Source organism: Empidonax traillii, unplaced genomic scaffold, assembly GCF_003031625.1.
Source record: "Empidonax traillii isolate 1590-97213 ecotype Southwest subspecies unplaced genomic scaffold, ASM303162v1 scaffold441:size580623, whole genome shotgun sequence".
Classification (NCBI taxonomy): Eukaryota; Metazoa; Chordata; class Aves; order Passeriformes; family Tyrannidae; genus Empidonax; species Empidonax traillii.
Window position 1 is genome coordinate 389,360 of NW_020955634.1, and position 22,599 is coordinate 411,958.

Consider the following 22,599-nt stretch of genomic DNA (forward strand, 5'->3'; position numbering starts at 1 on the left):
TACCAGCAGTACTGAGGTTTCTGTCATTCCTAACCTGCCATCTGTGCTGCTTAACCAAACCTGAGTGGCCGTGTTCTGAACATGACATCATGTTAATCTTTGGCATAATTCTTGATAATGTTCAAAGGAAGATGAGTGAAAGCTGCTTTTTAAAAAATTTATTATTTACAGTTTACAGGATACTTCATTAGAAAAAAAAAGAAAAATCATTGCAACTTGAAGATGAGGTTAAATGTTTAATCCAGTCGACTATTTAATAGTGAAAAAGGGACAGAAATGACAGTATCTTTTTATAGGATTAATGCTGATCCTGTTCTAGCCTGAGTTCAAGTTCAATCCAACTTTTAGAAAAAAGACAATTAGGCAGTAGTAATAAGATCTCAGTAGTCCTTTTGATGGGAAGCAGGCCCATGTTCAGGTGCCTAATAATGTGAAACAAGGTAACAGTGATCATGGTATACTGTTATAGAATATGGATATAAGATCAGTGCCTGCTTAAATACTTTTTTCAGGATTCTCCCAGAATTGCAACACAGAACTGTATATTTCATCTCTGAAACTGTTGTGTGAAGTGACTGCATCCCCTCAGTTTTCCTGTAGCATGCTGAAACATTTGCAAGAGTTGTGTCAGAAATGGCACCTCAAAGGCCAAGAAATTCAGTTTCATATGGTTTTGATTCTGGTTTAAGTGTCTCTAATTTCCAGTTAGCCTGAGTCCTCACACCATAGAGCTTCCAGGATAGAACACCGCTCTTAGGCTGAACCCATCTCACAGGTAGGTGCTGCCACACAGCTGGGAAGTGATGGTGTAGCCGAAGGGCTGGCGACATTCAAATACAACCTGTCATGATATCCAGGAAGCAGTTCTGGGGGTCAGTACTTCTGCTACTATCTACTATCTACTATCTACAGTATAAACTGAAAGTAGAAAGCGTGTTTCCAAACATTAATGCTGCTATAGGCTGGTAAGAGCACATCACCACCCTGCCCTCGGTCACAGCGCAGCCACGGCCCCTGTGTGGGTGGGGTGTGTCGGCACTGGAGCCGCTGCCGCCGGTGCTGCGGGGCCGCCGGGCACCGCTTCCCTTCATTCTTTCGGGCACCCCCGTCCCCGGGCCGTGTGCCCGGCCCGCTCCGCCGTGCGCAGGCTCCTGTGCCCGGGTTGCTGTGGATACCGCTCCGCCGCCGCCGAGGGTGCCGCGCCCGCCCGGGGCGCCGCCGGGGCGGGAGGTTCTGCGGGGCCGCGGGAGGTGCTGCGGGGCCGGGGGGCAGTGGCGGGGCCAGGGCCGGGAGGGTGTGTGGGGGTCCCACCCGTGCGCCGAGCGGCGGCCGCAGCCCCGGCCCTGAGCGCCCCGGGCCAAGGGCCGCCCGTCCGCCCGGGCGGTTGGTTGGGCATCATCCCACAGCTCCTGCCGGGAGCTGCGGCCCCCTGGGTGCCGTTTGTTTGTTTGTTTTTCAGGAATATGGGCTTGGGATTCTTCCAGCCTGTGTCATTTCGGTGGCAGTTCGGAAAACCTTAGAGATGTGCTGTCTCTGGGTTAATGCCCCTACGTTTGATAGACACCTGCCAGAGAGGCGTTTTCTGTTTGGTGGGAGCAAAGACCTAATGCTATTCTCAACAGGCTCTTTGGGAATAGATACAGGAAAAGCTTTTCATGATATTAAGTTACCCATAAATCTGGTAGTAGAAATGGGCTAGTATGCAATTTTTAATAAATCCTGTGATTATTCTTGCAGAAAGGTTTAAACTCTGCAACCAATGCTTTAGGAAATGGAAGATGCGAGTGATAGTCACTCTGAAGTTCCATCGGAAGGGTCAGGTGCAGAGCAACCGCCTGCATCCTCACAGGGAAAAGCAGTCGGAGAGGCTGAGAATGGGGATGTAGCAGAGAAGCCTCTGCTTCCAGAATCTTCAGGCATTGAACAGTCAGAGGAGGGCTGCGAGCAGATGTCTCCTCGGGAGCAGTCAGTTTTGGAGGAACAGGAGCAGTCAAGTTTAGCGCAGTGGGAACAACCTGAAGAAGTGTGGAGGGAAGAACAAACTTCTCAAAACTCAGCACTACGAGAGAATACAGCAAGTGGGACAATGACAGGTAAAGAAGTTATTAAAATGTTGGACATTAGGGGTCTAAAGAGATATTTTTTTATTCAACTTGATTGTGGCTTCTTGCACCCTCCACCCTCTTTCTGTTCATATTTCCTGGGTTTGGGCCCTGAAGTGACTTTTTAAATTCTCAAACGAAACATACTCCAAAGGTAAGGAATGAATTCTTTATCTCAAGCTACAGTAGCAGTTTATAGATGGCATTTTATAGAATGATCCTTATTTCCAGAAACGTGTGTGTATATACACATTTTGTACTTGCATTTAAACAGTTTAAAGTAGATCACAGCAATCACTTACTATTTACAGATTCCTCTGTATCTTACCTGTCAACTTCTGTTATCCATGCCTTTCTTCTGCAGTCCCCTAAATGCTGTATCATTTCCTCCACCTGTTCCTCTGTGTTCTGAGTGTCTTTTGTCACTTCCTCTTCCCAATTCAGCACCCCATTTTCTTAGTTCTTCAGAGCAGAAGGCAGCACATCCTGTTCAGTAGGTGAGCACAGTGAATAATCTTGCAGAGTATGGACCTGTTGCCTGTCTTGCTCTTGTCTGGGCACCATTTGAATGCTTTCATTCTAAATAGTTGACTTTATGTATTACATTATATATCTCTTTTAAAATTGTATGATAATACTGCTTCATCTTTCAAGTAGACTGCCTTTCCAGCTCAAAAAACTATGATTATTTTGTGTTGTGGTATTTCAATAAAATCATCCTGGGCTAAACCAGGAGTGATTTTACTTGTTTGTTTTGAGAAGCTGATCAGGAATTAATTTTGGTTTTATTTTTAGAAAGCATGATTGAGGATAATAAAACACTTAGGAGGACTGGGCCTAACTTTGAGAAAACTGTGCAGTCTGAGAATCAGCAACATTTTCCTGGGCAAGTCATTCAACAGGATTACCACATGCCTGATGTCATAACTGTCAGAGTACACACAGGTAAATGCTGTTTTTGCATATGTATCAATATATAAATTCTGCTCTAGTTTCAGTGTGTTACTAAAAGAAACAGTATTTCTATTTTGGAACTTCTGTTTTAACAGATTCTGATTCATTCCAAGAAGTAGTTGTAAAAATTGAAAGACCTACCAATAATAAACCTTTTCTGGGTGGATTTAGGAACATAAGAACAGGAGTGGAATTTCATAATGCAGGATCACAAACAAGATGCATAAAACGACCTAACAAAGGAACTCAGTCATTTTGTAGGGAAACACAGGTAATGGTTTTGTATTGTCTTTTTAGAATGTTGGTTATGCCAAATGGAATAGAAGGTTGACACTATTTCTGATAGAAAAGAGGAAGTAGATCAGAAATAAGCATGCAAATGGAAATATTTAGTGGATAAATATTATTTTTGTGATTCCTATTACAAAAAGCTAATTTTACCACTTTTTGTAATGAGGCATAAAATCTCTGTGTAATTTTCTTATAATCTGACATGCAATTTTTTCCCCAGACGGTTTGGGAAAAAAATAAACCGCAACAAACAAGAAATACGGCATCAACACAGATGACTAAAATTGGTCTTTATGTGTCAAACATGACTGATAAACTAATAAGTCCTGGAAAGTATTTTACAGCAGAAGAATATCATAAACGTAGACTTGAAGCGGTAAGTCCTTATCTGTTTGAAACTATCTGTAAAGCAATGTATTACAAAGGTTGTCTGAATATTTGAAGAGTATTCAGAGTGTTCAAAGATTGTGAAGTGAACTGTATAATGTCTCATCTTCATGTTTTGAAATATTTCAGATATAGGGGAAGCCCTGTTTTTGCTCTGTGGTTTTAGTGACATTTGACACCTTGTGACTTCTTAAATATTAAGAATTCTGAATTTATTGTTTTCTGTCTTACACTGACAGTTACGTTTCCATATAGACTATTAGGGATTAAACAGGCTTGTCCCTACAGCATTCTCATAATCGCTTTGGAAGAACCTAAGGTACTTGCTTAATGTATGGCCTGCAATGGATGGAGTATTGGGTTAGGATTTACGAGATCTGCATCCAGCTTTTGGGTTTTGTATTCTCTGTTTGTTTGTTTAACACTCTTGGTAGGTTTCCTTGGGCAAACGGATCTATTTTGGATTCTGTTCAAGGTCTCTCCTTTGACATTAAGGTAGAACTGGGCCGTTCAAATACGTACAGTGTCTCTATGGGGTTTTCTAACACGCTGAAGTGCCTTATGCCAGCAATTCTGATTACGGATTCTGTATATTCATTGTGCAGAGGATACCATTTAGGCATTTTGAGTTCCTTATTGGAAACCATGTATCCAGTGACTGCACATGTAATTCAAGTACACTCTAAATTGTGTTAGGTGTGACACTGCTTTGTAAATGCTCTAGTTATTTTTTTGATTGCTTAAAATAGGCTATCTGAATCTAACTGAATGGACAGACAGTTGATTCTCCAAGTTTCTAAGTAGGATAGTTGTACTGATAATTGTCTTGAACATGGTTGCCAAGATCTTTGAAATATTCTGGGTAGAAGTTTTCTGTAAAAACTTTTTGAATCAGTCAGCATCAGCTGATGGCAATAAGCATCTTTTGAAGTAGAAACTAAATAGGTAATCATTTCCTCAGGGCTACCAATATGTCTTACTATGATCTTTAGTGCCACTTACTGAAATCTAGAATGTATCTCTTAAGTAATTTATAGGGCACAGTAGAGAGACATCAACCTGGTGTTTATTCAAGTTGATGGATTTGCACAGTGCAGTCTAGGTCCATATCGAAATCTGAAGACATATTCAAGAGAAGTGTTGGGTTAAGATATCACTAGAGACAGTGTAACTGCATTAGTATAATATTGTGCCTGTTAGCTTTCATGCTGTAGCTCGTGGTGTTGATCTAACTAAACTGACTGTAGTGCAAGCACTAACTCAGCTGGCAGAGGGTGAGGCTTGTGCATTATCCTCTCTCGATGTACTGTAGACATTTCCCTAGTCTTCAATGCCCACAACTTGGGAAGGTAGATGATTTAATTTTCTTAAGTTCTGTCATAACAGCATTAGTAATTTCACTTCCATTATTTGTTTACAAATAAAATGCAGTTGATTTTGTTTGTATGTTGATTTTTGTATCTAGGAATCTAAAAGAAACTTTGCAAATATGTGTCTACGTTCCCACTATGTAAACTGATGGTAAGATGAGGTAGAGAAAGAAATAAAAGCAATACATGACAAAAGACATTTTTTAAGGGGAGATTTGAAAAAGAAAAATGGATATTTAAATGTAGTTTATGTTTTGACTTGATTTTATGAACCTAGTTTATCCACTGTACTCACTGGTTAGACTCTGGCAGTTACCTAAATGAGTAAGCATGCTGGTGCTTAAACTAGTAGTACATGACTGATTTTGTAACATTTATACTAGTTTCAGTACAAGACAAATCTTAGAAAATATAGTTAGGCATCTACAAAAAAAAGACAGTTGAGAACAAAATATTATGCTGTTTTGTTTTAAATTCACAGTTCTTTGGTGTTGTATCACATCTATTTTGCTTTAAATTCACAATTCTTTGGTATGGTATCTCATATAGGTAATAGTATTGCAGAAATATTTCCGTCGTTGGCATGCGATAAATGTAGTACAAAATCTGAGGGAACAGAAGAAGTTAAGGCTGGCATGGGAGGCACAGGAAGAATTACGGAAAAAAAAGGAGAAAGAAGAGAAATTTAGAAGGGAGTATGAGCGAAAACTGAACCCCAGAACAAAAGAAGACTTTGAGCTACTGTATCATGACTTGGAATGTAAGTTTTCTTAAAGAGATATGATTAAATCAGCAAAATATTACAGTTTGTTTAAAGCAAACTTATGTTTTTTAAATGTTTCTATAGATATTTCTATGATTTTTTCCCACTTCCAGTGAAATTTCTTTAATTTTAAAATTATTATTTTCGTATATTACTAGAAACATAAAAAAGGCCTTGATGCTGTGTAAGCACTGTTCAGCAATAACTAACTAACTAAACATCCTTGTGTTATTAACATCCAGAGCGTAGCACCTTACAAACTACTACTAAGAAAATTGATTCTTTTCTCTCCAAAACCAGTACAGCTTATTAGGAATAATCAGCTTGTAGAATAGTGCTTTTTGGCAGTTCTTTTAATTTTTTCTTTTTGGTTTATGTCTGATGGTAAGGTCACCTGGAGGAACAGAAGTTTTTTTTAAAATCAGACTTGATTGGTCTTTTACTCTGCATTTAAGATGCTGAAAATAATTCCATGAAGAAATTAGTATTAAGATATATATATATATATATATATATCATAATTTGATAAGACTTTTTTTAAAGGATTAAATTTTTGCATGGAATTTTGCAACATATGTCGGAAGTAATTCCTTTTGTCCTAGCCATCTTCTACTGATGCTTTTTCTCCTCTCTAATTCATTCCATGTTTCACAAAACTGTGTTGTCAAAATTTTAAAAATCTCCTAGGAGTCCTACAGGACATCCTAAAAGTCATATTTTTTCCTGTTCCTGGAGTAGATGTCTAATACAGGCAAGTACCTCTAAACTTTTCCAGAAAAAGTAATGCAAATGCTGCAGATAATTGATATAAAGCCTTACAGGAAACTACTGTTGCAAATGGAACAAAAAGACGAGAGTATGTCCTTTTAGAAAAAATAAAAACAATCTGAAGCAGTAGATTTGTACCAGTCTATAACGAAATGGCAAATTTTTATTTTTTTTTTTTTTCCCCAATGACTCTTATAAAGCAAGAGTCTCGCACTGTGACTTGTAACAACTCTCATGTTATCTAGGCTACAGTGCTTTCTTATGGTCTAGCTCTCTGGCAGTTTGGTTACTGTTGTCCCTGTAGCAGAACTGACCTAATGCATTACCTACTTCATTGCAAACCCACCTGCCCTACTTTAAACCATCTCAGCTCTTGTCAGTGTTAAACTGAGCATAAATTTGATGGCATGTGTTATTCATAGAGCTTAAGATCATGATCCAAGAATTCCCAAGTTATACACTAATCTTTTTATGCTGTTATACTTTGTGTGGCATTGAACAAATAGCTTTGTCGGAATGAATAAATGACTTATAAATATCACTGCTTGTGACAAATGTAAAAATTACTGCTTGTCTTGAACTTTAGAATTGTGGGAATGGTATGTTCATGAGACTTGTGTCTAGCTTGGAGTTTTCCCCCCCCACCCCTTTTTCTGAGTAGATAGTTAGCTTTTCACTTCACAAGAATCATGCCCTTTTAAAAGTGTGACCAACTAGGTAATCCAAAACCAGGTTACTCAAATAATAGTTTTTCCATACCACTTATGACAAGACTTAATATTTGGCATCTAATTTCCTGTAATATTTTCTTTGCAAAGCTGCTTCATAACTAATGTATGATCCACTTTTTTTTTTTTTTTTTTTTTAAGTGTGAAGTGTCTTATTTGCAGTAAAAACAACAAAGCTGAGTTAAAGTTATGGAAGAGTGCTAGTACAAAACTTTTAGATTAGAAACTTATGGTTATGTAAGTGTCTCTTGCTAATTTAATGCCTTTGGATTCACAGAAAACAAAACTTTCACCAACACATATTCAGGAATTTCATATCTAGGCAACCTGAAAAAAACATGTCCCTCTTCAAAACAGAACAGAGCAAACTCCAGTATTTGAAATGTCTTTTTAACATTTTGTTAAAAATAATTGTCTGGTATGAGTCTTATTGTTTTGGTTTTGTTTACTGGCATAGACTAGTTGCTTCTCTACATGGGGATTTGCAGTTACACTCTTCATTTTAATAGGCCTTAATGGTTCTAGGAAGTTGGGATTTTTTTCCTACCTGCATTTGAAACTACTTTTACTTTCTTATAGTGCCAACAGTCTACACAAGCTAGATCATAGTGATGGTAATAGAATGAGACTATTGTCCTCCAGGGATCTGTGAAGGTTATTGCTGCTGATCACAACAGGTGTACTATTACAGGATCAGCTTGTACAAGCAATTCCCGGTGGTACAAAAACTTGCCTGGTGGCTATATGGTGCAAATGAGATGTATCTGTATATTCAGTTTGTCTGCATATAAGCATTCATTATTTTAAAAGTATGAACTGTGTTTTATAAAAACTGGAATAATAAGTAAAATATAATTAGTAAAATCTCCATCTATAGAACACATAATCTAAGAGGAATATTTTAACTTGGTTGCATGTATGTGTGTAATCATGAGCTGATAATCGATAACTGAGAGCTTCTTAATTTCTGAAAGTATAAAATTGCTTACTGTATTTATTACCTCTACTTTAGGGGTTGCTGCCCCCTTCAGGCATATAAAGCTTCATATCAATTAATTCTATATAATGCTTTTGCTTGCTGAAATGGCTTTATTTAAGAATATATCTTTGCATTCTCAGAACTTGTCAGACAGCTGTCATATTAATACCACAGCTTGGAGAGCCTAAAGGAAATGATTTGAAATATATAAAATTGGAAAACATAAGGTATTGTAGATAAGAAAACCTCAGGCAGAAAATAAACCTTCTTCCTTTCCCTCGTCCTGCCTCTAATCTCACCTGATCCAGGATGTTGTAGGCTTCTTCAGTGCACCACATGTTGGTTTGTTTTATTTTACACTGGATTTTGCTTTTGAATAACTGTTCTGGGATGTTAGCGACACTTTGGGATATTATTCAGAAATGTTGCTGGTTTGGATTTTAGAAAATTCTTTACAAAACTCCAGAGATATTTGAACTGGATCAGGCTCTTCAGAAAAGCCAAGCATTGTTACAGCATATGCAAAGGTAGACCCTGTTCAGTAAACACAGTTTGGTTTTACTAACAGATTTCTCTAAGACCGTGTAGTCTGTGTATCAGCAGCATGAGTCAGAAGGCCAGATTCTTATACAGCGTGTACTGATCTGTGTGCTGCTGTCATGACCATCCGTGGCTTCCATGCCACTTCTTGCCACACTTGAAGGGTTATGTTGTAGAAGAGGAAAGGGAGAGTAAGGCCATGACTTTCTAATAATTATTGCACATCCATCCACTGCAATATTCAGTGTAAGGCCTGGAGTGCTAAATGTGGCTGTCAGTCAAGTTTTATCTCAGTTTTGAAGGACTTCAAGCTTCTTTAGTAAAGATTTTACTCATTTATGCAGGGAGAAGCAGGAATATTCTCAGCACTGAGTACTAGTGGTGCCACAGTAAAATGCAGTCTTTAATTTATTGAGGTCTCCATGGTACCTTTTTTGTAACTTTGATGAGAAATTGTTTAAGAAGTTCATATTGCTCATACCTTTTGGAGCTGTTTGAATATCAAACAGTTATTTTTAGATGCAAAATCTGAAGCAATCATTTCATCACACATTTCCACAGGAGCTAAATTCTTTTTCTCACATAGAGGTTCTTTTTCTTGTACCCATCCCTGAGTTTGGAGTACAAATTGGCAGTCTGGAATTGATGTACACACACATACTCTGACAGAACATCTGTATCATTTGCATTCATTTCTGGGCCATTTTACATGGATTGAAAATATACATAAGAATCAATTCCCTAGCATAGAAGCTGGCTTTTGGTGAATATTAAAAATCAATTATATTATTTCTTACATATGAAAACAGAAGTTTCACTGGAAAGTATCTTGTAACAAATACCCAGAATATTTGTATCTGCAGTGTGGATGCAGGAGGAGACTGAGCGGATTAACAGAACTCTTACTGGAGCTGAAAGAAAGGCAGCGCTTTGTGCACTTCTGGAACAAGAGGCACAACTCATTGCTTGCTTTGAGAGACACAAATTAAATGCCAATGAGGAGAATCAACACAAAGCAGTACTGCACCTTCTGGATAAGGTCGGTCATTAGGCTGATAATTTTAGGCTGAACGTAAAGAAGAAAATACACCTGTAAAGCACCAAAAGTAAATTTCGCAGTTTTTGACGGTTAATCATGTCAATGCTAATGTTACTAATATCCAAATTATGTAGTTATTCATGTCAATACAATTCAGTAAATTTCTTTTTCCAAGCTGAGAATTTTTTAGCTCTCTGACTGATTGAAGGATTAACAGTGCATCATTGAAACTGTTAACCATAAAAAATATAAATAATAAATATAAAACTAGAGCCCTGGATGGATGGATTTTATATTATGTAACTATTTTGCATGAAGAACATGATTCTGATGGTACTGCTAACAGTATTAAAGGCTCAAAGTATAATAGTTGAGAGTGGTTCATTTGAGGTTAAAAACGGTCAGGATCTTGCATACCATTCTATATTTTGTATTGTGTGCATTATAGTGCTGAAGGAAACCTGTTAGCTTCTCCTTCAAAAATACTCAATTTCACTAATCAAAAGTAATGACTAAATGTTTTTCTCACTGATGTGTTCTGTTCATTGTTCTCTATAATGAAAAGTTTGCTATTTAATTTAAAATTAAATGCAAATGTTTAAGTAAGTACTTGTAAAATTAACCCTGCAGAATGGATTAATAGATTTTTTTTTTTTAGTTCTTCCCTTGGAAATTTTATCCCCCAGGAAGTAAATTTGTCATAATTTCCCAGTTGAACACAGGCCTCTTGTCATCATGTCTGCCTTTAAAGAAAACATTTATTCTCTTTTCATGTACAAAAAAGAACTTTGAATAAGTCTTATAGTGAACTCAGTTATTAATTCACTAGTTTCAGTTTCATTAGACTTGAGATTTTGTTCTTATATAATCTTGGGGATGATATTTGAAGCAAGTGTTCTTCAGGCTTTACTCTATAAACCAAATATGAGAATTGCTCCAGTCACCAAGTGATTTAGTATGGCATTACATTCAATGGCACCTTAATGTAAAATACAAAAAACCCAGTCCTTTTTAGGTAGATGTTCAGCAATCTGTCCCCTCAGAAAAAAAAAAAAATTCTGTCTGTTTTCATAGTATTGTGACATGATTATGAAAATAAATACTGCAGCTGAAATGGCGTTTATCTAGGTTTTTATTTTTTTTTTTAAATTTTGACTATTTAGTGATCAAAAGCGAAAGTAGTAATTTTATCCAAAAGAGACTTTTTTCATTCTTTTTATTACTGATGCAGGGGAACCATATTGTAAAAAATGATGTGATAAAATATATTACATTTTTAATTATGAACAAATTGTTTATCTGAAAAGTTGGTGGGATGTTACCAAGTTTATTGCTGTGGTGGATGGAGGTTTTTAAAAAGAGATTGGATGTGGCCCTTAGTGCCATGATATAGTAATTGGAGTTGGATCAGGGGTTGGACTTGATCTTGGAGGTCTTTTCCAACCCAGTCTATTCTATGATTCTATGATTCTCTTTTGTATTACTGCTTTCAAGAATGCAAAAAAGCTCAGAAAACTAAATAGTTGGGAATGATATCAAAACCTTGAATTATTTCTGTGTTAAATGCTTGCTGCTACTACTTACAATATATTGTTTTCTTCAAAGAAAAAGAAGCCTGGAACAATCAAAGCAAATACATTTCTCTCTTAACTGACTGTCATTATTTTTTCCTTAAGGACTGCTTTCCAATGTCCTACCACATACAGTTTACTTCTAGTATATATTTTGACAAGTTTTACAGTTTTCTCACATCTAGAATCAGAATAAAAATGTTTTTCAGTACCAGAATTCTTAGTGACAGTGGATGCTGGAGATTCAGGAGACACATCAGAGACAAAAGATACTCCCTCTTTCCAAACAGTGGACATATTTCTGAAGCAGTAATAATTTATTTATTCATATTTTAAATCTAAAAATTATATTTTTCCTTAAAGAGACTGTATTTTTTTTCTTTTGAAAATCTAATGAGCTTCTAAATTACTACGACTTTTCATTTTTTTTATCATGTGAGCTATGATGACAGTGTTGTTCTAAACTGCTAGATAGCAGCCGAACTCAGCAGTAGAAAAGTAATAATTTCTGCTTTAAAAAAAAATAAATGCAATTTTGGAAATCTCAAAATTAAATGGCTGGTTTGCTATGTGTGTGAAAGTACAACTGAAGCACTTGAAATTGCAGTATGAAGTTTATTATTGGGGTGCTAGATTGTGGATTATTCACTTATTTCTTGGATTTTTTGCGGATAATGTTAATCTGGACACTTGTCATTTAAAGCTGAAATAACACCTTTCACATCTGAAGACTGCAAGCTGCAATAGCCAGTGTGATATGAAACTTGCTTCTCCATGGAAACCTTTGTTCCCCTCTTTGCTCCTTTAAGCATGTACCTCGGCAGGCATGTGTGCTTTTACAAAGGTTGCTACTGGTTGTGTGTGCATTACATTCTAGGGGCTTCTCTTTTATGCTGAGCTTGTTCTTCTTCAGCATTTCTACTTTGAAAAGGAAGTATTTGATTAGGCTTTTGTACAGCAATCCTATTTCCTTAAAGGAATTTATGTAATTATTAACTATCACTCAGTTCATACCCTTCATGCTTTTGCTGTTTCTCCACACATTCTGTGGATTTTTTTTATTTTACTTACCTTTTTCTGTCTATGACTGTAGTGGTGTGTTTCTCTCCTCAGGCGCTTTTTCTGCTTTCATGCATTGGCAGCAGAGTGCAGTTATAGTAGCCTTGCTTTCTAAAGTAATACAGATAACAGAATTATTGCAAATTTCACAGCACTGCCAGCAGGCTGAAAGACAAGAAAAAGCTGGCAGATCTTGGAGTTTTAGTTTTTCTCACATCAGACTTAGTACAGAAAAATAGTCCTGAAATCAGAAAGTTTCGGATTCTTTCTAAAACATAGGAAATCTTCATATTGATGGGACCTCTGGGTTTTTTCAGTAAAAAGCTGCATTTTTGAAAAGTATGTTTTATTTTATACAATACCCAGCTATAATGAGATACTAAGGAAAATTACAGAAGTTACAGATATATCTTTGAAGAATTAGTTATCATAATATAGTTGGTCTGTGTTAAAGATCATTTGCAGAGTGGGAGACCAAGACTGCTTACATATATTTGGATTTGCAAATTTATCAGAAGAATCTAGTTTTAGTAACTATTTTCTAGAGTGAACTCTGCTCATTGATTCTCCCTAACATAAGGAAATGACCTTTCTCTCTTACTATAAGTGATTTCACTGAAGAGGTTCAAATGTAGATACTGAATCAACTTCTATGTGGCAAGCAGTGTTTTTTCCCAGTCTAGCATACAAAGGAGTGACAGCACTAAGTTGGTTGGAGTTTTCTTGTTGGCTTGCTTGTGTGGGGGGTGGTTTTTTTTTGTTTGTTTGTTTGTTTTAAAGAATTTCTAGTACTGCATAAAGATAGTGAAACAAAGTAATGAAGTTACAGTAGAATGCTCCCTACTTATGACAGAGAGAGAATCACATCTTTCTAGTTTTGCAGAAATTCAAAGATTTCATTAAGGAATTAAGAGTTGCTTTGTTTTTTTTCTTTTTACTGTCTGGTTTTACTATTGGATTTCTTAGTCAGTTTTGGTTCTAAATTGTGATCTCTGATTAACAATACCCCCTTTAACTAGAGTTCTGCCCCCACTGATAATGTAATTAATTGTCAGTTATTCAGTGTTAAATCCTTTTTTTCAGTTATTTTGTCTTTCATTTGCTTACCTAACTTTATAATTTATTTCTTTAAAAATGGAGAAAAGTCTATTTTAATTGTGGTGATGACTAATCATATCTGTTCTAAATATCTAATATTTATGGTAGTTTTATGATTTAGCACCATAGCAAGCCTATGTGATCAAAATAATCATTGCATCAGTGCTGGGGTCATATCCAGAAAACTGCTAATCGTGTGAATGCTGCATGAAGTGTTGCTGTTGTTAACTCACGCTGAGACTGCAGGGTGAAGATCTTGAGTGTTTGTGAACACTCAAGTTCCAAATGTAGGGAAAGAGAATAATGAATACACAGAATGAGGTTTCAAATACCTGTCCCAATTAAGGAAAAAAATTGAATTAGGTGATGATGGGGAGAGGGTTTTGAAAACGCTTTTTCTGTTAGAATTGGATACCTCTCTCCTTATGTAACAGTGTGATTTGCAACCAAACCCAGTCTTCTGGAAAAAGAATGGTTGGACTTTTCAAACAAATTGGGGCAGCTGACATCATGTAACTTCTCACTGTCTCTAAAAGTCGAAGATATGCAAAGAGAGAAATGAAGCATAAAGGTATATGGCATGTAGTTACATTTGGAAACAAGAAGCTAGGTGAAGTATCTGATAAGCTGTCAACTCATGCCTTGTCTTAGCTTTAACAAAGTCTATGTCTTCTATCTCTGCAATAGCATAAATAGAATAGTTCCCTGGAGATATTTTGTACTGCAGTAGACTCTAAGGTCTTAAATTTGCAGTCTTTACACAGTCAACTGACCCACTGATTTTTACTGATATTTTGGAGGGATTTATAACTGCCAGGTGAAATATGGAGCAAATGTATTCTAACACTGCTGTCAGTAAATTCATTTTTAAAGAGGTAGAGCATATCCCTGTAGAAGAATACTATTTACTTCTAACATACTGTAAGTCAAAATTTTTATGGCCTGCAACTTCAAATAAAGTGTGCAATGGAATGTTTGCTCTGGTGGAAGAGATTCTGTATCAACACTAGAATTAGCCTTTTGCACTAATCAAGCATTAATGTTAAGTCCCTACTTGCTCTGATGAAACTTGATGTAACATAATGCACTTGTTCACCTGGTGGTCAGATTATAATAGCTCAGAGTTCTACTAATTGTTTCTGCAGTGTGCACAACCTAAGAGATGGAAAGCATTTGATGGAAAAATCACTGAAATGGACACACAGGATACACTCCGTGCCAGAGAACTACTTGAAATCTACCGCAGCATTAGCGCAAAAGACATCCCAAAAGATGAGAGAACAGATGTGCTTTTAACACTCAGATGTACAGTGAAGGTATGTTTTATTTTTCTGTTTATGTTTATCTTGAAGTTGTGCTTCCCAAGGATACTGTCACTTAATTATGTTGGTGCACAAGCAATGCTGCTTCTGGCAGATGGGTGCCACAATGATCAGCTGGCAGCAAGAGAGCCTAGTGTACTATCTGGCATGAGAGCATAATTTACATTCCAGATATACTCAGAATTCATATTTCACTTTGTTATGTGTGCATTTTTCTTCAAGTCTGTTAGAATTTTAGCCCTGTGGTTTTAGACTTTTTGGTATCTTAACACACAATACAATTTTAGTTTAATTACTTATAGCAACCTTATGAGAACCATGGCAGAAATGTACGTGGCTATTGCCATTTATTTTTTCTAAGTTTTTTGAAATGCCTGTTTAGAACCTATCTCTCTGTTGGTTTGGATTACCAGTTTTAGGAGTAACAAATACTGATTTTTTTTCTTCTTCTCTTTATCCCTCATTTCCCACCCTCACTGCTGCTGCCAGTGTTCCAAATGAATTAGAAACTGGTTGCATTTCTTGTAGTCTTTCATATTTGTTTTTTTTATTTCACATACAAAAAGAATGAGTTTTAAGGTCCTTTTAGGATGATTCTGTTGACATCAGTCTAGAATAGAATGCTGCTTCCTGGTCTTATTAAAACAAGCAAACATCTTGCTGTTTGCTTTAGTAATGCCAGTATTTGATCTAAAGTCAATATGGCACTGAGAGCACTGCTGGTTTATGAACTCCTGCCCATCTTAATATTAGTCAATATTGCTGTAGTGAACAAGTGAATTTCTGTAAATTAGCACTTTCTTCTACCTGAGAAAAATTGAACTCATTCACCTCTTATCTCTCTCTCAGAAGGATCTCCTGACAAGCATTTGAAATATTAAAATGACTAATTTTTAGGTATCCTCTCAGTTTCCCATGCCTTTCATGTGGTGGATTTTTTTTTTCTGTGGCTTTTTTTTTTTTTTCAAACTATCTTCATTACACCTCTAAGCACATAAAAAGAAGCTTCTTAGGAAGATACTTATTTGGGCTTTTGGAGATTGAAAATTTTGCATATATTGTGTATCTCTGCTAAGCATTTTTTAGTGCCTCCATACTTACAGTGCCTTACAGCTTTGATATATATATATTTATGTATACAGGCCTCTTAAAACAGAATCTGTAAGCATTCTCACTTTTGTAGTTCTTCACATTAATTTGATTGGAGATGGTTTCCCTGAGACATGAATTCTGTGAACGTGCTCTTACGTGAACATACAGAAGTGTGAATGATAATGGGCATAGAATCCACAGTTTGCTTTCATATATGCATTGAATTATTTTGTTTGGTTTTTTTGCTTCTTTATTGTTGTGAATTTTGTTTTTCTTTTTCTTTACTTTTTTTTTTTTCCAGGAACATGAATGTAAATTAACACAGGAAATAGTGGAACTAATTGACAGAGAAGTTGATCTTATATCAAGAGAGGTGAAAGAATGCAACTTAGAAGGACTGAGGAAAAGAATTTGTACATTGTTTCTTCAGTATATTAAAATTCCAAAGGTTAACCCTCGCGTTGTTGGGTTACTTAAGGTATTATCCTCATTTTGCAGCCTGACATAGTGGCCATTGAAATAAGGAGAAGGGGAATGGAAAACATCGAAAGCTTTTTTATTTCACATTTTGCTGTGGGATTGGTGGAGGAGTTCCTCAAGAAGTAAAATACAGCAAGTACACAGGCTTCACACAAATAAGCTTATATAGTCGTACAGGAAGCATGGGACATGGACACGGTTATAAGAACCTGACAAGTGGCTACTACTACTGAGAAAGCTCAGGAACTCTTGTGTTGAAATAACAAATCTGAAAATTATAAATGGTAGATGTTATGGGATGGTATCAGTAAAATTTAATAGCAAAGGGGTACCAATAGATAGAGCAATTCATGTTTCTTCCGCTGGTCAAGGGGCATCATGCCATGCCTCCAGAAAGGAAGAATATGTCAAAGTGATGTCTAATGACTTGCACCTAAGCAAGAACTTTTAAGGGCTTCTGTTGCACAATCAGTTGCTACTGTGTGAGAAGATGTACTTAGATTTGTGTGGTTGTTTTTCTGTTCTGACTACAGATTACAATGAAAAATATGATTCACTATCATATGTTGCTGCTATAAGTAGCAACACCTGTTCTGCACCTATCATAAGAGGATTCCTTGTACAGGGGTTTATGGTATCTTAGGAGCATAGAATCTGTCAGTAAATGTTAGTCAGAATTTAGAACCAACACACATTTTTTTTACACTATGTTTATTAGCAGGGCTATTTATGTGTGTAATAGCAGAGACTGAAGATTATCTGACTATTTAGACTATCCAGTTACAGGCTTGGACCCTCTGCACAGACTACATTATATTCTTTCCACAATCCATGAAGGAATATGACAATGAGTTTAGTTTAGTTTATTATCTTCCCCTATGTTGTTTTTGGACATGTGGCTCTGATGATTTGGTATTCTTATACCAGAATATTAATACGCCCATAATCACAGGGTTTTATCTTTGACATAAAGGGCAGATTCTACATGAAAAATTAAATGCAGAAAATGTAGTTTCTGGTTTTTTCTGTGTTGTCATCTTTCCAGAATGGCTGACAATCTGCACACCTAAAAGTGCCAGCAAGAACACCGGAGCATGATGTTTAGGATCTTCGTATAGCTTAAAAATGAATTGACTGATTTATATAACTAATTTTAACATGTACAATAAGAAAACGTAGTGGCTTTTGGTATCCTCTCTAAGAAAAATCACACCACCTTGTTGGGTATTTTCAAAAATAAATATTACTAGCTTTTACATATTAGAATACTTGCATGAAGATATGCAAAATGTATTCTGACAGACTGTGACACACAAGTAATACAAAGATACTTTGTGGTGAATTTTTTTTTTTTTAATTTTTAGGTTCCACAAGATCCTTTAAAGCTTTATAAAAATGTTTACTTCTGCCATAGCTGTGAAAATTACTTACCATCTACTGAGTTTGTTATTCCTGCTAATTCCCACACCATTGGCAGATGTCGCTCATGTTACAAGCTTGATAATGAGGCTCGGCAACGAGAATCATATTTGAAGTACAGACTTATACTAGAAAATCTCAGGAAATCTGAAGCTGATTATCAAGATGACAGTAAAATTGTTTTCTTAGTTCAGGTACTGTTGGAAAGAGCATTGCTAATAATGGAAAACAGTGGCTTTGACTATTTGTCCTTTATTTCGTGTATGTTGTTGACAGTTTGAGAAATAGGCTAAAAGCTACAACTTCCTGTGATATGGGGCATTCCATACCATGAAGAGCAGCCCTTAAGCTCTTGAAGCACAGTTGAAAGCTGAATTGCACCTCCTGAGCCCCGTTATTTGCACTGTTTTAGTAACACAACTGAATTGTTTTGTGTTGTCAGATGGAAAAAAAAAAGTAAAGGAACTTAGGTTTTGACATTCCTGCTCTTTGTCAGTAGAATATCTGTATGGTTGGAAGTTTTACTGTGTGCATTCATTAGGGGATAGATTCACTACATATTTTAATTTTCTGTGGTTTTTACCATCTTCTTTAATATGTTGCAATATTACTAAGCAGGTGATGCTTCCTAATAATCATTACTGGAACAGGTCCATTTAAAAAAAATCACCTGTCTTCAGCAAAATCTCTATTTTAGTTGTTATTAGGTCAGCAAATGAATTTGACATCCAATATCCACTGAGAAAGTTTTGAATATTAGATATTTGCAAAGTATTATTTATTGAAAATATTTCACAGCCAGGATTTATTTGACCTTTCTGAGATTTAGCAAGAGAAGTCTCTACCGTATCAACATTCATAGAATAATCTTTGAACTATATTTTCAGTATGTTTGAAACGACAACCAAGCAATCACAAGCCAGTCATCAGTATCCCACTGCTACCAAAACAAGCCATGCTGTGGTTTAGCACTTTACAAATGTGCAGCCAAAAGGAAGCTTGGAATTTCTTAATTATCATGCCTGAGTTAAGAAATAGTCTCAAAAACCCCTGGATTTTGTAGATGTTGTTTGTCCATACTGGTTTTCACCATAGCTGAAAAGTTTTTTGTCCCTGTCTAATTTAGTTCATCTTAATATGTAAACATCCTTCAAAATCTCTCACAGCACTTGTGATGGCTGGTGGGCACTGATGCACTGAAACATGACTGCTTCTTAACTGCTGAGACCGTAAGCCCTCTCTTGCAGTTCCATTTGTGACTGTATCATTGCAACATCTCTAGATATTGTGTAATTTCCCTCCAAATTAACTTATTTTCTCTAGAGTTGTAAGTATCACTGATTTCCTAGGTTTTTTTCCTAACATTTCCTTAAACTACTAGAATTTCTTCTGAGCTACTCACCTTTTCTTTTTCCCTTTCCCTGCCAACAACCCTGTCCCCTTCTGCACTTATATCCAGAAAAGAGCTCTGGGACACCTAGAAATGAATTGGGCACAGCTAAAAGTCTTTTGCAGCAGCTGAGACTGCTTCATTCATTGTGCAGTGCAGCATCATTTAGAGATGATACAAGAAAAATGCAATTGTGAGTTGCTACACCATGCTAAAAGTAGATGTATATGTCTATATGAGACATGCTTCTTCCTTCTTAACCCTGTTTTTAATTTCAGCTTCCAGATCTGCAGTACATGATTGAGAACATATGGAACTGTCAGTCAGCTCTCAGTGCTTGGGGTGAACTGTATGATTTGGTTATGGTCAGATGGGATAAGCAGCGTGAGTGGTCTCCATGGAACACTATTCTCCTCACTAAAGAAGAGGCAGATGTACATCTTAAGCTGTGTAATCTTCAGGAGGTAAAACTTGATGGGCTTGATTTTTTACAATATTTATGTTATGTTTTAATAGAATCTTGTGACTAATTAGTTTGACCAAATTTAGTAATTACAGTTGTTCAGGTTTAAATTGGCTCATAGTGACTATTTAAGTGATTACATCTGTACTATTAAACAACATGGACATTAATCCAGAAGGCATTTGGCATGTACCACTCATTCCATGCACTTGAACTCTGTCTTGCCCTGATTCTCCCTCCTGAAATGCAAGAAGTGGTTTCATCCATGCTGCCTACCGAGGACAGTGCAGTGCATTTGCTCTTTCCTCAGATGAGATCAGACAACAACTGGCCTGGATGAAAAGCATAAACATTAACCATAAATACTATGACAGTTGTGTGCCTGAGCTCTTGCATGTGCTCTGGCCTCATTAGTTTCTGACCTTATAAGTTTTTCATCAAAAAGCAGAATGGCTCTTGTTCTATAACTTATCCATTTGTCGTCATAAAATTGATCTCCGTGTACTTCCTTACATGGATGTCATTTAAGTACTCTTGACAATGCAATCTTACAGTTTGAAATTAGCAATAAAGGCATAATTTCTCTTTTGAGTTAAAAAAACTCAATGTGTTAGAATGTGTCAGTCATCATCAAAACTATTTTTACACCAAATTCCATATTTAAACATGGTAGTCCATTAAATATCTCACTCAATTGAACATATATATTAAGAGTATTTAGTTTTATAAGGCGTGGGAGAATCCTGTGAGCTGTGTTTGTCCTGCAGTTAGTAATGGATTATTAAGGCTTTCACCTCTAGATTATTGATTTATGTATGTAGAGGTCTGTGGTCATTATTGCCTATTGTCCTTTTGTTCAGGGTGTTCTTCAATTTCTAACACAATATGAGTGCGTCAGAAATGCAACTTCAGCTGTTATGCATTGCCCTTCTTTTTGAAAGTGTTAAGAGGATGTGATAACTAAACTGACAGAGCAAGTTAATTGCTCTCTTAATGAAAGTTTTGCTTTGTGCATGAAATATATCAGTTAGGGAATTCTAAAGGTAAAAGGAATTCTGCCATCCATGGTATTTTGAGTGTGTGTGTGCCCAAATCGTGTCTTCAAGCAGACACGTTTATGTGAGCTTTAGCTTTAGAAGGTAAAATCAGTTTAAAGCTGGAAATTCCTTTATTGCCTCCTCTCCAGTCAAATTAATGTGAAGAACTACAAAAGTGAGAATGCTTACAGATATTTAAGCATTGCCTTATTTAATTTTCAAACGTAAGTACAAATGTTCTTACCTGAAAAAGAGAAATAAATAGAGAAATTGAATTGATAAAAAAGTTATTCTGGTCCTAAAAGGTGACTAATATTTCATAAGGAGTGGTTAGTAATTTTCACTATTGGGCCATAGATAGCAGTATAGAACTACAAAATAATTCATTTTTTATTAGATGCAAATAAATTATCCGGTTTAATTTACTAAAGGGTAACTATTTATACTGTCTAAAATATGAAGCAACGTACAGATTTCTAGATATTTTTATTGTATTTGATGGGATTTGAATTTATTTTTCCTTTCAGGCTTATGAAGCTGCATTTATTTTCAGAATAAAACAGAAGCATATCCGGGCAAAAAACTACTTTTCTCAGATTCCAGGGATGTCATCATTTTTGCCTGGGAGTGACAATCAGGCTAATGCAAGTTCATAAAAAACCCATAATTCTTCGATGAAGTTTACAGAAGTTAAAGAAGTTCACTAAATTATTAATACCATTTCCTAGATTTTAAAGAAATACACATTTTCATCAATACTTTGATTGTATTACACTGCGCAAAATAAACTTCTGAGGATAAAATAATTTGATCTGGATCAGTTAATATAACTGCATCTCAAGTTTCGTAACCGCATTATTTAAAAAGTGAAATGTTATTAATGAGCTTTGTAAATTCTAAATTTTTAGAGCAATGATTCTTTTTCTGTGTATGCCTGCATTGCTTGGAACATTCTGTCTGTAGTGGAATATACCTGCTGGGCAAATTATTTTAATTCTTTGTCAGTCTTTAATTAGAAAAATAATACTGTAACATTGTATTAAATTTATTTTTCTCATCTTAAATGTGTAAGGCAGAAACCCCCTTTAATCTTGAATTTCAGCATGAAAACAGAATAATTATACTCTTGCAAATATGGCTGCTTTGCCTTGCCAACATCTGTGCAAAAGAATAATTTTTTAGCTCATCTGGATGGTCATAGTGGAACCACCAGCATGTAATTATTTTATGCAAGATCTTGAAATGGTTGTTAATCATACTTACAATTTGAAGTGCACAATGCAGACTGTCTGGAACATGCTTATTTTTGAGGAGCTTGTGTTATTTGAAGAACTAAATGTCCTCTGTAATTAAAAGTTTGTGTTTTTTTGATTATAGTTGCAGAGAAAAAATGTGATATGGTGTAAATTCAAAAAGTCCTACAGAAAGTTGCAAGGTTCTGCTTGAAACCTCTATTGTAGAGGTGGTTTTGACTCAGTCTTTTGCTCTGACAAATAAAAGTGTTTAGGAAAAAGCAGTAACATTTGCAAGCAGAAATGAGCATATATTTGGCAGCAAACAGCTGGAAACTGTATTAACTCGCTCAACAGCGCATGAACTGTAGAACCAGTACTGGACTGACCAGTACATTTTAACATCAGTGGAGCCTTTCTATTGATTTTACCATTAATTTCAGATTAATTCTCCTGCAGTTGGCTTTGACCCATTGATCCAGCCTGTACAAATCCATCTTCAGAGCCTTCCTACC

At 36.0% G+C, this 22,599-nt stretch overlaps 1 protein-coding gene across 2 annotated transcripts; it reads left to right on the forward strand.

The window, feature by feature from the left end:
• Positions 1–1,188: 1,188 nt before the first annotated feature.
• On the forward strand, positions 1,189–21,901 carry IQUB (IQ motif and ubiquitin domain containing). Of its 2 annotated transcripts, none has more exons than XM_027894747.1 (12): positions 1,189–1,230; positions 1,738–2,093; positions 2,898–3,047; positions 3,152–3,327; positions 3,568–3,723; positions 5,654–5,864; positions 9,746–9,921; positions 14,795–14,965; positions 16,365–16,541; positions 17,908–18,156; positions 19,631–19,816; positions 21,380–21,901. In XM_027894747.1, the coding sequence occupies exons 2-12, from the start codon at positions 1,772–1,774 to the stop codon at positions 21,506–21,508; spliced, it is 2,103 nt and encodes a 700-aa protein (XP_027750548.1). In that variant the 5' UTR covers positions 1,189–1,230; positions 1,738–1,771; the 3' UTR covers positions 21,509–21,901. The 2 variants fall into 2 exon arrangements, with proteins under 2 accessions (XP_027750548.1, XP_027750547.1); XM_027894746.1 differs by having other exon boundaries at positions 1,193–1,230; positions 1,769–2,093.
• The last annotated feature ends 698 nt before the right edge of the window (positions 21,902–22,599 follow it).